The sequence below is a fragment of the Ascaphus truei genome, chromosome 5 (genome assembly GCF_040206685.1).
Source record: "Ascaphus truei isolate aAscTru1 chromosome 5, aAscTru1.hap1, whole genome shotgun sequence".
Taxonomy (NCBI): Eukaryota; Metazoa; Chordata; class Amphibia; order Anura; family Ascaphidae; genus Ascaphus; species Ascaphus truei.
The window spans coordinates 284,126,816-284,144,503 of record NC_134487.1 but is presented as its reverse complement, the minus strand read 5'-3'; the positions used below and the strand labels follow the sequence as shown (position 1 = coordinate 284,144,503).

The 17,688-nt window shown below is 48.8% G+C and overlaps 1 protein-coding gene across 1 annotated transcript in view; it reads left to right on the top strand.

The window, feature by feature from the left end:
• Nucleotides 1-6,123: 6,123 nt before the first annotated feature.
• Nucleotides 6,124-17,688, top strand: part of WNT5B (Wnt family member 5B) — a 155,680-nt gene continuing 144,115 nt past the window's right edge. The window contains exon 1 of the mRNA XM_075602370.1: nt 6,124-7,166. Within this exon, the coding sequence (XP_075458485.1) occupies nt 7,161-7,166 (6 nt within the window). The 5' untranslated portion in view covers nt 6,124-7,160. The remainder of the gene's footprint in view (nt 7,167-17,688) is intronic.

Here is a 17,688-nt window from a genome sequence, read left to right as displayed (position 1 = left end):
GTTTGTGTTCTATCATATAGTTCAGTAGATACTATTGTTATATGTGAATTGTTTTTGCATTTTCCACTTTTGCATATATTTATAGCACTATATACACTTAATCTTACTTCATTATTCACTATAGTCCACCAATAGAGATATATAATTGCAGTACTATTTTGGCGCTACACTTTTTGTTCTCATATATATATATATATATATATATATAAGCTGTGACCATGCAGCAAGCATAAGCCTATAGGGAACCATGTTAAAAATGGTTATTGAGGCAAAAAGTGACACTGTGTGCTCATTTGCATGTCATTTCCCAGAATCCCTTGCTGCAGTGGAAGTGCTGTATGCTGGGTGATGATGGGGAAAGGCGGGGTTGCAGACCTGCCTAAGACATGCAGATGAGCATACAGCTATATTTGTGTATATATATATATATATATATATATATATATATATATATATATATATATATATATATATATATATGCAAATGTAATACAACTGTATGCTCATCTGCATGTCTTAGGCAGGTCTGCAACCCCGCCTTTCCCCATTATCACCCAGCACACAGCACTGCCACTGCAGCAAGGGATATATATAAAATCACAGATAATGGGATAATTAAAGGATGAATCCACTAATTATATTAACAGTTTTAACCCATTTGCTGCCAGAGGGACCTGGTGTGTTAACGCGGGGGTTCTCAACTCCAGTCTGCAACAGCCCCCAACAGGTCAGGTTTTCAGGATATCCCTGCTTCAGCACAGGTGGCTCCATCAGTGGCTCAGTCAAAGCAGGGATATCCTGAAAAGCTGACTGGTTGGGGTGGTCTTGAGGACTGGAGTTGGGATCCCGTGTTAATGTGTTAACCCAGTGGTGGGCAAACTGGGGGGGCGTGAGATTTTTTTGGGGAGGGGAGGGGGGGGGGGCGCGGGCGGTTGCAGAGGTCCCGCGCTCTCCCCCCAGGCATTTAAATTAAATGCCAGGGGACTGCACGAGGCCGCTGCAACATCTACTTACTGAGGTTCAGCCGGCTCCAGGACACGTTCCCATGGCAACGCGACATCAAATGATGCCGCGGGGTCATGTGACATCACGGTTGCCATGGTAACGTGACATCAAATGACGCCGCGGGTCACGTGACGTCACATGACAAATGACGCCGCGAGAGGTAAGGAGGGGGGGCACATGGGGGTGCAGCCAAAAAAGTTTGTGCACCCCTGTGTTAACCAGTTGAGTGCACAGAAACATGCAGTGAATGTTGGTACTATTGGAGATCTCACTCCATGCGCGAACGCAAGAGGAAGACCTGGGAGACCACTCATCCCACCCTTCTCAGAGTCGGTTCTTTAAGGTCAAGTAACATTACTAAGTGGGAGCACATTGGCAGCCAGATTCATTTAGGTTTCTGGCTCAATGTTCAGCAACCAAAACACACTCAGACGTTGGATGTTTTTTTGTCACTTTCTCGCTCACCGTAACTTACTTGTGCACTGGTTTGTATGTGCGCATGTACAGTTTTATTTATACAATGTGCGCAGCGCCTTACAAGTGACAATACAAGGCAAAGAAAGTACAAACAAAGGGAGTAGTAAGCGCGACGGGTAAATTGCAACATAACCCGAGACCCTGCCCCAAAGAGCTTACAATCTAAGTGGTATGTTGGGAAGCTTACAGACACAGGAGGAGTGAAATTTGCCGTCAGGGAGGTCAAGAGGCATCCGGAGGTCAAGGGCATCCGGAGGTCATAGCAGAGGCGCAGAAAACGTCATACGGTGCTTCTTTTAGGAGGTGGATTTTGCAGCTGGGATTTGGATGTGGGAAGTGAAGGTGCTGGAGGAATATTGAGTGGAAGAGCGTTTCTTAGGTAGGGAGAGATCAGTGACAAAGGTGTGAGACGGGAGAGGGCGGTAGATGGTAAAAGGGGCAAAGGTGAGACGACCTTCTGCCGTCGGGACCAGCTTTATATTGCAGTGCCTCTATAACCAGCCTCACACTGATGAGGCAAAAGGTCGAAATAGCTGTCTGTGAGCAGGTTTGCTGGCCTCTGCCCTTCTGTAAGCCAGGCTGTGCAATACGGCAGGCAGAAGCTTATAGGCATCCATGTTAAAATGTATAAGAAGCAAAAAAAAGTGACGCAGTCAGAGAGTGCTCATTTGTATGTATTACCAGAATCCCTCGCTGCAGTGGAAGCACGGTATGCGTTGTGATTATGGGGTAAGGCAGGGTTGGGTGTGCTCAGACGTGAATGTGCTCATAACTTTTCTTCATCATTAGTTTAAAAAGTCGGTGAGAAGGTAAAAATACTGGGGAAACAGACCCCAAGTTGTACAGTGTGGTGAGGAAACGTTCTTCTTTTTACCTGGAAAGGAACCACTCGTGTACAGTATGTGGGCACATACACAGCTACTGATGCACAAGTATGTGTGTAAGTGTGTCTGTGTGTCTGTGTGTCTGTGTTGTATGTATGCGTCTGAGTGTCACTCACTTTAGAATGTCATTTTTTTTTCAGCAGGGAATTTGACATTTGTGTGGAGAAGTGTGACTTGTGAGTGTATGTCTGTATCACCAATGTGTGTATATGAATAAATCAATAAATTGTACATGGGCCATGTGAAACCAAAACGTGTGTGTGCATCATACTGTGAAACACACTCGTTTTGCTATACATTTACAAACCGCACAATGCTGAAGCGTGTCACAGAACATAACCATGTGTATGTGTGTGTATTGTTCATGTTTGTGTATGTGTGTACGTCTGCATATGTGAGACTGCACATTTATGAACTTGTGCATGTTTGTGTGTATATATGTATATGCATGTATATATGTATGTATGTATGTATATATATATATATATATATACTGTCATTAAGGTTATGGTGGGTAAAAAAAGTGACAAAAAACCCTCCACAGTAAAGCATAAAGCAACTGTAAATATTACTGTATGTTCATTTGCATGTCTTAGACCCAAGGTCTGCAACCCTGTCTTTTCCCCCATTGTCACCCAGCATCCAGCACTTCCACTGCAGCAAGGGATTCTGGGAAATGACATGCAAATGAGCACTCAGTGCCAACTTTTGTCTCAAAGCTCGTATTACACAAGCCAATCCATCAAGCCAATGCATGCTGTTTTAAACACAGCTTTTAATCAGAGGCTGGGATGAGATCAGAGGCTGGGATGAGATGCAAAGCCATTAGACCTACTCACATACATGTTTCAACCTTGATGGGTATCCTCTTGCCATTAAGACCAGCCTCACACTGATGATACCCATCAAGGTTGAAACATGTCATTGCATTGTCATGCATGTCATTTCCCAGAATCCCTTGCTGCAGTGGAAGTGCTGGATGCTGGATGACAATGGGGAAAGACAGGGTTGCAGACCTGTCTAAGACATGCAAATGAACATACAGTAATATTTACAGTTGCTATATATATATATATATATATATATATATATATATATATATATATATGTATATATGTATACATGTATGTGAGCAGGTATCGCCAGTGATTTCCAACCTTTTTTTGTTTGGAGGAACCCGTGAAGTATTTTGACAAATCTCGGGGAACCCCTATCTGGCTGACACATATTAGGTTCGACAGGGGTCAGTCACAAAATTTCACACCTCACGAGCCACCTCTATTTCCCACAATCTACCCCTGTATTTCTCTCCCCCCCTCCCGCCTCGCATGTATTTATCCCTTGCGTCTCACTCTTACTCCCTCTTTTCCTCACTCGCTCCCTCTTTTCCTCGTTCCCTCCCTCCTGCCCCCCTCTCTTCTCTCACTTGCCCCTACGTTCCGTCAATTACCACACTCTCACTCAATCCACCCTACAAAATACATACCAAAAAACCCCAACCCCAGGGGGGGGGAGTCTGTGGTCCGTAGGAGGAACCCCTGAGACTGCTTCGAGGAGCCCCAGTGTTCCACGGAGCCCTGGTTGGGGATCACTGCTTTAAGCGCTGTCTGGTGGTTTTTACACAGGGGAAGCTCCTGTAACTGAGTGAAGTTCTTGTATGTGTCTGCACATGCACGTGTATGTGTTTTTGCACGTGTATGTGTACATGAGTGGGTGTACGTGTGTACATGTGCGTGTTTCCTCTTCCCGAGCTCTGTCACACAGGGAGTGCGCCTGCACCTGACTGAAGGTTCTGTGTGTGAATCAAATGACAAAATTGTTCACTTTAAAAATTAGCCTAAATTGCTGCAATACCTCACACCCTGACACACCTTGACACACACCCCCAAATACACTCATACACCACCAACGCATGCTTACCACCAACATGCACACAGACACACAGCAGCAACACTCATACACCAACACTAAGCCCCCCCACACCACCAACACACACACGTCCCCTTTCTTTTTCTTTCTTTCTCCCTCTTCCATCTCCCTCTTCCATCTCTCTCTCTCTCTCTCTCTCTCTCTCTCTCTCTCTCTCTCTCTCTCTCTCTCTCTCTCTCTCTCTCTCTCTCTCTCTCTCTCTCTCTCCCCCTCTTTCTTGCTCTCACCCCCTACTCACTATCACTTTTCTCCCTCCGTCACCTCTTAATATCTTTCTATATACTGTATCTCTTTCTTCATTTCTCCCTCACTCTGTCCTTCCCTCACACCCCCATCTCTATCTCTTGCCTTCCCCCCTCTTTTGCTTCCTCTCTCCCGCCTTTTTTTCTCTTGACCCCCTCTATCTTTCTCCCTTTCCCCCTTTATCACACCAATCTTCACTCTCTCTAACGCCTCCTCCCTCCCTAACCTCTCTCCTTCTCCCTCTCTCTTCCCTTCTTCCCCTTTCTCCCTTCCCTCCCCTTCCCCCTACCCCTCTCTCCATCCATCTTTGTCCCCCTCCTCCTCTCTCTCCCCCCCTTCCCCTCTCTCCCACCCCTGCCGCCTATCCTCCCTCCCCCTAGACCCCTCCCTCTTCCCCTCCCACTCTCTCTTTTCCTCTCCCCTCCCTTCCACCCCTCCACCCTTCCCTCCCCATCTCTCTCCCCCTTCCCCTTCTCTCTCCCCCATCCCCCATCCCTCTCCCGCCCCATCCTCTAACTCCCCGTATGTCCCCCTCCCCCTTCTCTCTCCCCTCCCCCTTCTCTCTCCCCCTTCCCCTTCTCTCTCCCCATCCCAATCCCGCACCCTCCCTCTCTCTGCCCCCCCTTCCCTCTCTGCCCCCCCCTTCCCACCTTCCCTCCCTCGTCCCTCCTTCTCTCCCTCCCCTCTCTCTTCCCCCTCCTCTCTCTCTCCCAACCACTAACTCCCCATATGACCCCCCCTTCTCTCTCCCCCTCCCCCCTCTCTCTCCCCTTCCCCCTCTCTCTTCCCCTTCCCCCTTCCCCCCCCTCTCTCTCCCCCATCCCCCCTCCCTCCCCCATCCCCCCTCCCTCTCCCTACCCCACCTTCTCTCCCCCATCCCCCCACCTTCTCCCCCTCCCCTCCCCCCACCTTCTCCCCCTCCCTCCCCTCCCCCCACCTTCTCTCCCCCCTCCCCACACCTTCTCTCCCCCCTCCCCACACCTTCTCTCCCCCCCTCCCCACACCTTCTCTCCCCCCTCCCCCCACCTTCTCTCCCCCATCTCCCCACCTTCTCTCCCCCATCCCCCCTCCCTCTCTCCCCCATCCCCCCTCCCTCTCTCCCCATCCCCCCTCCCTCTCTCCCCCATCCCCCCTCCCTCTCTCCCCCATCCCCCCTCCCTCTCTCTCCCCCATCCCCCCTCCCTCCCCATCCCCCTCCCTCTCTCTCCCCCATCCCCCTCCCTCTCTCTCCCCCATCCCCCCTCCCCCCTCCCTCTCTCTCCCCCATCCCCCCTCCCTCTCTCTCCCCCATCCCCCCTCCCACTCTCTCCCCCATCCCCCCTCCACTCTCTCCCCCATCCCCCCTCCACTCTCTCCCCCATCCCCCCTCCACTCTCTCTCCCATCCCCCCTCCACTCTCTCTCCCATCCCCCCTCCACTCTCTCTCCCATCCCCCCTCCACTCTCTCTCCCCATCCTCTAACTCCCCGTATTTCCCCTCCTCTCCCCCATGTCGATTTCTCCCTCTCCCCCTTTCCCTCTCATGTTGGGGGCGGTGTCTCTGCTCTGTGGGGCGGGGGGGAGGTGAGGAGGGAGGCGGCTCTCTCAGCCCCGTGTCCCGGCCCCTGAGTCCTCATCACTCCGAGCTGCAGCTCTCACACCGGGACAAGCAGAGGGAGAGAGAGCCAGGGGCCACACAGGGAAAGAGCCAGGGGCCACACAGACACCCAAGGGCCACAGTCAGGGACAGGGGTTTCATATAAACTACCAGGGGACCAGAGCCAGGGACACAGAAGGCAGGACACGGTGACCTGTGCCCATAGGGACCCTTAAGGAGCGGGACAGTCACCCTAAGAAGTGTGACATCTACAGAACAGTCACTTACAGAGTGTGACATCTACAGGACAGTCACTAAGGAGTGTGACATCTACAGGACAGTCACCTAAGGAGTGTGACATCTACAGGACAGTCACCTAAGGAGTGTGACATATTCAGGACAGTCACCTAAGGAGTGTGACATATTCAGGACAGTCACCTAAGGACTGTGACATCTCTACAGGACAGTCACCTAAGGAGTGTGACATCTCTACAGGACAGTCACCTAAGGAGTGTGACATCTACAGGACAGTCACCTAAGGAGTGTGACATCTCTACAGGACAGTCACCTAAGGAGTGTGACATTTCTACAGGACAGTCACTCAGGGAGCTGTGACTCTGCCTGATTGAAGATCCCAGGATTTGGGGAGTTTGTCATATTGGGGTGCAGGGGTCGCCAACCCCCGAAAGTGAAATATATTCCCAAGAAGAGGGGCGCCAGTGCCCTGCAAACACCCCCGGGAGAGGGGAAATCCACGTGTTCTGGGATCTCTGAATGACACGTGTGGGGTGCTCCGGAGAGCAGTGACAGGCGGCACAGGAACAGCCACCTCCCTGCACCTTAACAAGTGACATCCACCCAGCCCCTCAGCAAGGGGCAGGAAGAGGGGGTGCAGGGATAAGAAGAGGGGGGGGGGGGGCAGAGGCAAGAAGAGGGTGGGCAGGGGCAAGAGGAAGCTGCGGGATTATTGGCAGAGCCGGGACGCTACAGGTGGACAGGGGGACCAGCCACACACTCCAACCCAAAGGACACCCAGGGGTGTAAAACATGCAGGTAAGACCCTTCCCAAGGCGCCTGTATGTCTGCAATGTTAGGACTCAACTGTGCAGACATTATTATTAGCATTGTATATGCTAATATTATTATTATTATTATTAGACTTTTGCTGATTTATTGTTTTTGCTTTATAGAAAAAAAGACACTTAATTCAGTTAAGAATGTTATCCCACATATTATTTAACCCCCTCAGTGCTGTATGGGGGTGCTGGGCTTGTAATGTATCTGGGGCGCCTCTGCCCCCTCACCTCACACACAAGTCCTGTCTGACCCCCCCTCTCCTAACTATTTCTAGTGCTGTCCTCTGACAGTTAACCTTCCCAGTGCCGGATAGGCGCTAGCACACTAATAATAATAATAATAATAATAATAATAATAATAATAATATAATATACGGTATAGAAATAGAACATGCCACTGCAAAGCACTGCACCTTTATAACGCGTGACTCATGCAGCCACAACTGGGGTGGGAAGCTACAGGACATGCATCTTCCTGTGAGCAGGACACAATTACTGGGGGTAACTGAGGTACAGGGATTACAGATAGTTGGAATGTGGATTTAGGATCACTACCTTAACCAATATACCACGCCTGTATTAAACCCACGGATCATCCCACTGTCTCTGTGTGTCTCCCACTACCCTGATCCTTTAAGGCAGGGATTCCCTTGTCTCACTGTGTGTATGGAGGTCTGCTTCCTACCCCTGGATTCACTCTCAGCAGTGTTTGCATTGTACACTGTACATGTATTGTTATCTATGAATAAGGTGACATGGCATTAAATGTGTTACCCTCAGTGCCAACCATGTGACTGCAAGCTATGTGGGGCAGCAAATGGCCATGCTTCTATCTATAATGCACACATCTATAATCTACCAGTAGGACACCCAGCCAGCGCTTTAATAATCAACTAGCTTGTTTGGAGGTCAAAGTTGAATCTGTCTTGTAAATAACGAAGCTGCCCTCTAAAATGATACTTAGTATCTTCATACACTAACAGCCTTCCACAAGTGTCTTCTGCAGAACACCAGCACACCTGTACCTATGGCACCCCTCCCCATTGCCCTCTCACCCCCAATAATATCTAACAGGGGACACTCTCCCCACAGGAGGGGGATGTAGGGGGCTCGACTGGTTGGAATTGTGCAGTCATACTTAGGACTGATTTGTATAGTATGTTGCAGATCATGTTTTAGGGGTGCATAAGGTTCTTTGTCCTGCTGTATAACATAAGAAATGGCCCAAAACTACTATTCTATATATATATATATATATATATATATATATATAGATATATATATATATATATATCTATATATATATATATATATATAGATATATATATATATATATATACACCCACACTCACACTCTCTCTGTCAGATCCTCAGAAACCTTTCTGGGAAATACTGATCTAAAACCTTATTTCCAGCGGCTCTAGGAATGAGATTGATTTAAAAATCGGTTTATAGCTCAACCTGGTCACTTCAGCATTGGAAGCACTTTAACATTGTGAGATACTGGATACCACCAGCCATGATATGTGTACCTGTGCTGCCCACAGTTAGACTTTTCGGTCTAAATGAAATTTAAAACAAACTATAAAGTGTAGATTTGTTGTAGGTTTGGTACAGTTTATTATACTGAGATGAGAGTTCTTCATAGACGAATGAAAAATCGTTTTGGAAAGCTCTGTATACCTGAAGAGGAGACTTGTGAGGTTTGGAAAGCTCTGTACATGTGAAGAAGAGAGCTGTGTGGTCTGGGAAGCTCTGTACACATGGAGAGGAGACCTGTGAGGTTTGGGAAGCTCTGTACACATGGAGAGGAGACCTGTAAAGTTTGGAAAGCTCTGTACATGTGAAGAAGAGACTTGTGAGGTTTGGAAAGTTCTACACACTATATTTTAATCTATCAAGAACTCTCACGGGGCCCATTAAATGGCATCACACCCTGCAACAACTTTTTAATGTACAGTACGGCTTCTAGAAGTTTGAATTGAAACTATCAAACGTGAATAGTGGTAGATAAGGGGTTGTGTTGCTGAGTGCTTTCATTGTATTTGGAGGAGGGCACCCTGGAAGAAGGTCGGTGGCATAGGGAGATGGGCAGAGAGTTTGAGAATAGAGGGTTTTGAAGAAGGGCAGAGAGTTTGAAGGGGTAGAGGGTTTGGGAAAGAGCAGGGGTATTGGTGGAGGTACAGATAGTTTGGAAGAGGGTAGAGGGTTTGGGGGCAGAGGGTTTGGGAAAAGGCAGGGTATTGGTGGAGGGGCAGGGAGTTTGGAAGAGGGTAGAGAGTTTGGGGGAAGAGGGTTTGGGAAAAGGCAGGGTATTGGTGGAGGGGTAGGGGGTAGAGGGTTTGGGAGACAGTTTGTGAGGGGGCTGAGGATTTGGGAGAGGGCAGAGAGTTTGGGGAAGAGGGTATGGGAGAAAGACAGGGGGTTTGGTTGAGGTGTAGAGAGTTTGGGAGAGGGGTAATGGGTTTGGAAAATAGTTTGTAAGGGGCCATAGGGTTTGGGAGAGGGCAGAGTTTAAATAAAACAAAGGGACAGCCAGCAGGATTCCCCTTCTCCCCCCCAGACTGAAATTTCAATTCGAGATTAAAGGCCTTCTGTACCCAGAACAAACCTGGCTATCTGATAATACTATTATCTTGTGTGCTCTGTGTACGGATTACTGCTCTACCGCTGTGATTATCCTCATAAATCCCGTAAAGATGCTTAATGATTAAAGGCTGCCGATAACAATCCAGTGACAGGTAAGCACAGGAGCTCAGCGATTTGGATGAAAACCCAGAGAGGAGTTATAGGGAGGGGTTATATGGGGCAATAGGAGGAGTTATAGGGAGGGGTTATATGGGGCAATAGGAGGAGTTATAGGGAGAGGTTATATGGAGTACTAGGAGTTATAGGGAGGGGTTATATGGAGTAATAGAAGGAGATACAGAGAGCTGTTATATGGGGCAATAGGAGGAGTTGTAGGGAGCGGTTATATGCAGCAAATGGAGGAGTTATGAGAGGTTATAAGGAGCAATGGGAGGAGTTATAGGAAGCGATTATATGGATTATTAGGAGGAGTTATAGGGAAGGGCTATATGGAGCAATAGGAGGAGTTATAGGGAGCGGTTATATGGGGTAATAGGAGGAGTTAAAGGGAGAGGTTATATGGAGCAATAGGTGGAGTTATAGGGAGCGGTTCTATGGGGCAATAGGAGGAGATATAGGGAGCGGTTATATGGAGTATTAGGAGTTATAGGGAGCGGACATTTTGAACAATAGGAGGAGTTATAATAGCAGTAATATACAGTAATAGAAGTTTTCCTTTAATGTATATGAAATAAATGTGCCGAAATAAATGTGCCAGGGTTATTCAGCATTAGCCTCTGCAGAGATCTGTGTAACATGCTAGGAACAAGATTCACTCGTGTGATATATTGGCCGCTGTTAGACATTCACACAAATGAGTTTGGGATCAAATCTCATCCCCTTCATACATTTCTGCCTCCTTGTTATAATCAGCAAGGAGTGCGGCTAAATGCAGATGTAATTCCCATCAAACACAATGCAACAGACACAGGCCGGCTAACGTCTGCCTGTGCTAACATTGTGCTCGTTCGGGGGGGGGGGGAGGCACTTCTCTCTCTCACTATAATGTGAGGTCGGTCTGACCCTGGAATGAGTATTAGCCATTAAGAGAAATGTATAAATAACTCCGTTTGAATTGTGTTTCTAACTAATATAGGTGACACATTGTGAGTGCTCATTTGCATGCCATTACCCAGAATCCCTTGCTGCAGTGGAAGCACGGTACGCTAAGAGATAATGGGGAGAGGCAAGGTTGCAGACCTATCTGAGACATATGAATGTGCTCACAAGCGGTATTTTATCTGCTGTAACTAATATAGTTTAATACTGATCTCTGACTTTCCCTGTGCGGAAAACTTCCATGAATTTCCAGGCTCCTGTTTTGGGCGGTTTGTGGTGAACAGAGCGATGTTCTAATAATTCTGTCAGCTCTTTTTAGTCTTCTTGATTTTTGGTAAATATATGCTGGGTTTCCTTTAAAAAAAAAATATATATATATTTAATTTAATTTTCCATAGAGGTAATGTACGTCAGAATATCATCAAATACACAATCCGCATGCAGAGATTTGGACGTTGCAGAGATTGTGTATCCAGCAGCTCTCCAAACATCAGGAAATGTATATGTTCTGAAAAAAGTTAAACACAGACAAAAATGCTAAAAAGTTATGAAAACCATGAATATCAAAATAAATATTAAACAACAAGATAATAAACCATATGAAAGTAATTACTGTAATAACTAAGTCTGAAGGTCATTTGTGAATGCGTGGTGACATCAAAAAAATGCAGAGAAGGATACATTTGATTTCTCCTTATTGTGAGGCTCTGGGGGCAGCTGAAACCTATATATACTGCACTCTCTCTCTCACTTTAGGGGAGCACCTTGTTCCTGTTAAACCTTTAATTCCATAAATCTGACACATGAATGGGATCTGAATGTCTGATCTCTGTTCTACTCAAATATGTCAAATGACATGACAAGCATATTGCAGAAATTGCGTCATCAAAAACTGCTGTAAGCACTCGCCCCAAACATCGTAACTCGCCTCAAACATCGTCACTCGCCCCAAGCATCGTCACTCGCCCCAAGCATCGTCACTCGCCTCAAACATCGTCACTCGCCCCAAGCATCGTCACTCGCCTCAAACATCGTCACTCGCCCCAAGCATCGTCACTCGCCTCAAACATCGTCACTCGCCTCAAACATCGTCACTCGCCCCAAACATCGTCACTCGTCCCAAGCATCGTCACTCGTCCCAAGCATCGTCACTCGCCCCAAGCATCGTCACTCGCCTCAAACATCGTCACTCGCCTCAAACATCGTCACTCGTCCCAAGCATCGTCACTCGCCCCAAACATCGTCACTCGCCCCAAACATCATCACTGACCCGACAGTCCAACATCAGCTTCTACTTTTGCCTTTTACTAAAGTTGTGATCAGTAATATTGTGGCTTTCAGATTGAAGAAATGTCCTGAGCACGACTGTCCCACCCACTTCCCCCCCCCCCATGCACACACCCAACACAGATCCGCACTCCCCCCTGTGTGCACGACTGTCCCACCCACTTCCCCCCCCCAAGCACACACCCAACACAGATACGCACTCCGCCCTGTGTGCAGGACTGTCCCCCCAAAGCCCCCCCAAGCACACACCCAACACAGAGCTGCGCTCCCCCCTGTGTGCAGGACTGTCCCCCCAAAGCACACATACCCAACACAGATCCGTACTCCCCCCTGTGTGCAGGACTGTCCCCCCAAAGGCCCCCCCCAAGCACACACCCAACACAGAGCCGCGCTCCCCCCTGTGTGCAGGACTGTCCCCCCAAAGCACACACACCCAACACAGATCCGCACTCCCCCATGTGTGCAGGACTGTACCCCCAAAGCCCACACACCCAACACAGAGCCACGCTCCCTCCTGTGTGCAGGACTGTCCCCCCCCCCCCCCCAAGCACACGCCTCACACAGAGCCCCGCTCCCCCGTGTGCAGGACTGTCCCCCCCCCCCCCCAAGCACATGCCTCACACAGAACCCCGCTCCCCCCTGTGTGCAGGACTGCCCCCCCCAAGCACACGCCCCACACAGAGCAGTGCTCCCCCCTGTGTGCAGGACTGTCCCCCCCCCAAGCACACGCCGCACACCGAGCCCCGCTCCCCCCTCTATGCAGGACTGTCCCCCCCCAAGCACACACCTCACACAGAGCCCCGCTCCCCCCTGTGTGCAGGACTGTCCCCCCCCCAAGCACACGCCCCACACCGAGCCCCGCTCCCCCCTGTGTGCAGGACTGTCCCCCCCGAAGCACACGCCTCACACAGAGCCCCGCTCCCCCCTGTGTGCATGACTGTCCCCCCCCAAGCACATGCCTCACACAGAGCCCCGCTCCCCCCTGTGTGCAGGACTGTCCCCCCCCAAGCACACGCCCCACACAGAGCCCCACTCCCCCCTGTGTGCAGGACTGCCCCCCCCCCCAAGCACACGCCTCACACAGAGCCCCGCTCCCCCCTGTGTGCAGGACTGTCCCCCCCCAAGCACACGCCTCACACAGAGCCCCGCTCCCCCCTGTGTGCAGGACTGTCCCCCCCCAAGCACACGCCTCACACAGAGCCCCGCTCCCCCGTGTGCAGGACTGTCCCCCCCCAAGCACACACCTCACACAGAGCCCCGCTCCCCCCTGTGATGTCTCTAATCACTCCTTCAGACTAGATGTACTGGGATATCCTTCCCGGTGCTCGCGGCTCTATAGGGCCATCCTGTAGGGTCCTTATAAATATACACACCAGCTAATGTAAGGGAGAGTAGGGTCGGACACCGTGATATGGAAGAATAAATCCTTTCAGTACCCGGCTCTTTAATACCTTACCTGTGTGTGCCTGTGTATGAATACAGCAGCGGGGTAGGGGGCTTTATACACAGGGTCTGACCTTCCTATACTGCTCCTCACTCATTAAACTGTGACCCCCCCCTCGCACTCCCCCCCCCCCCCAAATATATCAAAAAAGATCTGCATGGAGGGTCCCAGATCAGGACGCTGGGGGCTTCGCCCGGTCCCTTTGTTATATAATAGAATAACCTCTGTCTTTCTGACAGGTTCTCACAGTGGGTGGGGGCCCGCGACCTGCCGCCAGCACCTTGGAGCTGTAACCCTCTGGATTAACCCCGTGGCTGCCAGAGGTGCCGACACTGCGTAGCTGGGCCGCCCAGGTTATTATTTTGCTGTGCAGAGTGCGTTACAGTCTGGCAGCCACCGGGTTAACCAGACCCGCCCCTCCGCCCTGTCCGGCTGCACTTACAGCCGGGCTCCCCAGACATTATTATTATTATTATTATCGGGAATGCCAGAAGTTGGATTTGCAATTCCCCTGCGATCCTTCTGGGGATGTCAGTTCTAATAAAGTGGATTTTTCAATCTGCACATTAGTGCGGTCCTCTCTCCCCTCCTCTCTCCCCTCCTCTCTCCCCTCCTCTCCGCCCTCAGCTTCCTCTCCTCTCTGTCTCACATTGCTCGCTTTTCACAGGTTTTCCCTTTCCCGAGCCTCCCAGTTAATCTGGGACATATGTTCCCCCAACTTTATAGACCTTTGGGGGCCGTTTAATGATTGCTGTGCAGCTGGAGGGCTGAGCAGCTCTCTGCAGCAAAACAGGGGGTTCAGCTGCAGCAGGGCAGTAACTTCATAGAAGTATTTAAAGCCGAATTCCTGCCCCCTCCAACACCTTGTAGCCCCCCTAATACGGCACCTTTAACAAACCCTCGGTGCTCTGTCCCCGGGCCACCAACAGGGGGGGACAAAAGGTACTGGCGTCCCGGGCCCCGTGAGTCAGGGGGGGCCCGGCCGCCCGGGCCCTCTGCTTTACAAATGACACACACACACACAATGAGATTGTGGTGACAGGCTGCGCTGTGCGGTGTGCAGCACGGACAGGGAACTCAGCGGCCTCACATATCACAGAGATAATCCAACCTCACACAGTGTGTAACCCGCGGATATTCTCACTCAGAGTTACACGCTAATAACACGGCGTCTGTCCGTTATTACATTGCAATCCCTTTTTAGACTGGATTTTAACATTAGCTTCAACCTGCTGCATTACGAACCTTGTACAGCCAAGCCTGCATTAGGAAAGTCTGGAGCATGCAACCCATTCAGGCAAAGCTCATGCACCATTTTGGGAACAAATATCTGTTAAAAGGAGATTATTTTATTTGATATGTTCCCCATAAAATTGTGGTTGGACTTCTGCTTTAAGAATGCAGCAGCGATAGGTTGTGGTGAACAAGGACTGATTACCTAGACAGTTCTCGCAAGAGTTACACTGGTTGCCATTTTTACAGGACCCAGAAATATATATATTTATATCTATATATATATATATACAGTATATCTATCATATTCAGCCCTTGTCAATCCACTGCTGGATTGAGTCCTCTCCGATGGTCTTCCAGGTACTGTGGTTATAACCCTTTCTTCTTCATGTTGCTCCAACCAGGGTTGCCAGCACTCCGAGTTTGACCGGAGACTCCGGGTCTCGGACACTTATCCGGGCTATGGGTTTAACTGAAAAATCTCCCGGCGGCATCTCCCGCTGCAAATCCCGCCAACATGGCTGCGCAACATCAAATGACGCCATGTTGCCATAACAACGGGACGCTACGTGACGTCACGGCACACTCGTTGCCATGACCACAGGAACGCTATGTGACGTCATGCGGCATTCCGTTGCCATGATGTCATGTTGTCATGACAACGTGCACCATTTGAAATCACGGATTCATGCTGACTAAATCTTGCAGGGGGAGATGCCGCCACAGGTTAGATAAATAAATGTAAAAATGTTAATGGCAAAAAGTCTCCGGGTTAGCCTTCAATGGAAGGTGGCCACCCTGGCTCCAACAGTTTATTTTATTTTGTCCTCCTATATCACTTGGACGTCGTTTCGATCTTTTCGTTTCCCTTGGAATCCAGTCGAGTAGGCCTACCATCTTTGTCCAACGATGCGTATTTCTTTTCGGGATATGTCCGGCTCACCGCCATTTTAATTTCTTCACCCCTGTGATGAGGTCACAGACTTTTTGCTTAGTTTCGAACCCATTCATTCTGTTTCCTGTGTCTTCAGGTAATACCCAGCATGCATCTCTCCATACTTCTTTGAGTTGCCTGAATCTTCTGAATTGGCCTGGGATTTATGGACCACGTGTCACATCCACACGTGAGCACTGGCAGGATACACTTGTTAAACACTTTCTTCCTGAGGTACAGTGGAAGGTCCCCTGGCAAGATTGTCTCGTTTCGTCCAAATATGGACCATCTTCATTCTTCTATTGATTTCATTTGAAAGGGTCCCATCCATTGTCATTTGCCGGCCAAGGTAGACATAGACTCCCACTTCTTCTAGTTCTATTCCATTTACTTCAATCTTTGCAGAATTTACACATTTGTTGAACATCACTTTGGTCTTGCTGAGGTTCATATGGAGGACCACCTTCTTACTTGCTTCGGAGAGTTCTCTGATTTGTTGCTGGAGGTCTTCAGGACTTGGTGAAATAACTATGTCATCTGTGAATCGTAGGTGACTCAAGTATTCACTGCTGATTTTGATCCTTTTTTATTCCCAATTTGCATCATAGGTTTGAAGCAGGGGGTCTTCAGAACTGAACTGTGTTCATTTCAGCTCCGAGGGGTTCCCCTGCTTCCCGAGATATGGTAGTAGCTCCGGCTGGCCTGTGTTGGGCTATCGAAATGTCGGATTTAAAGCTCTCGCATCACGCAGGCTAATAGGAAGCTGTGACATCATCCTTTGCGGCTTCCTATTGGCCCAAGTGACCAGGTGCTTTAAATCTGCGGAGCTTACTTCTACGGAGGTAAGTATCTCAGGAAGCAGGGGGTCCCCAGAGCTGAAATTAACACGGTTCAGCCCTGCTCCAACCTTATTTGTTTCAATCACATTCTTCTGCTTTAAAACAATTCTTCAAGTTAAAAGCTTTAATGACTTGGCATCTCCCTGCCACACCTTGCTGGTCCTTCTTGCTTGTATCTTTATGTAATCTAATGGTTGATGTTGTATTCTCATCAATATCAATATGTCAAATCAAAATGTAGTCCTACGCTTCTCCAACACTTTTTACTTCTTAAACCACGGAGATGTAGCCAGAATCAAATGCTTTTTCTCAAACTGCTAATACTAGTCTGAGTGGTAGATTGTATTCCCTACTTCAGGAAATCACTTCTTGTGTGACTTGGTCCATTGTGTTGTATCCAAAATGCAATTGTTCTTTAGGCAAAGTCCAAAGTCTGTAGTAACCGATTAGTGAGTATCTTTGTAAAAATGTTGTGTGATTGGAAGTAGACTGATTGGGTCTGAAGTTCTGTGGTCTTCTTGGTCTCCTTTCTTAGTAGGTAGAGTAAGATCCACTATAGGATTGGCAATTATCTGAGGAGGGGGCTCTGTCCCCGAAACGTAATTCGGTCTGCTACAAATATACTGTACAGTAAAGTCTCAGCAATCTTTTTTGCAACTAAAACTGTGTGCCTCCATCTTGTGTGATATACTACATCTACGCCCTCAGTTGGAACATTGGGGCTTCGATGGGTTAGTCTGCACCAGGACTTCTATAATGTATCCCTTTTTGGCAATGGGTGTGCCTGTCTATATACTGCCACATAAGGGGTAGGTGCTTCTTTCTTCAGAGAAGAGTTCCAAACCTCCTATAATCCAAAAGGATCCGGTAGCAGAAAAGGGGGAGTAGAAGTGTAAATAGTTGTGCAAGGATTTTCTCTACCTCTTCCCCAGATTCTTTCAAAATTTCCATTGTAATTTCCTCTTCCCCGGGAGCCTTCCCATTCTTCATGGATTTTATTGCTTTGCCACTTCTGGAAGGACGCATGCTACATCACTGGTGGTTTCTTCTTGCTCTTCCTCTGCTGGATTATGCC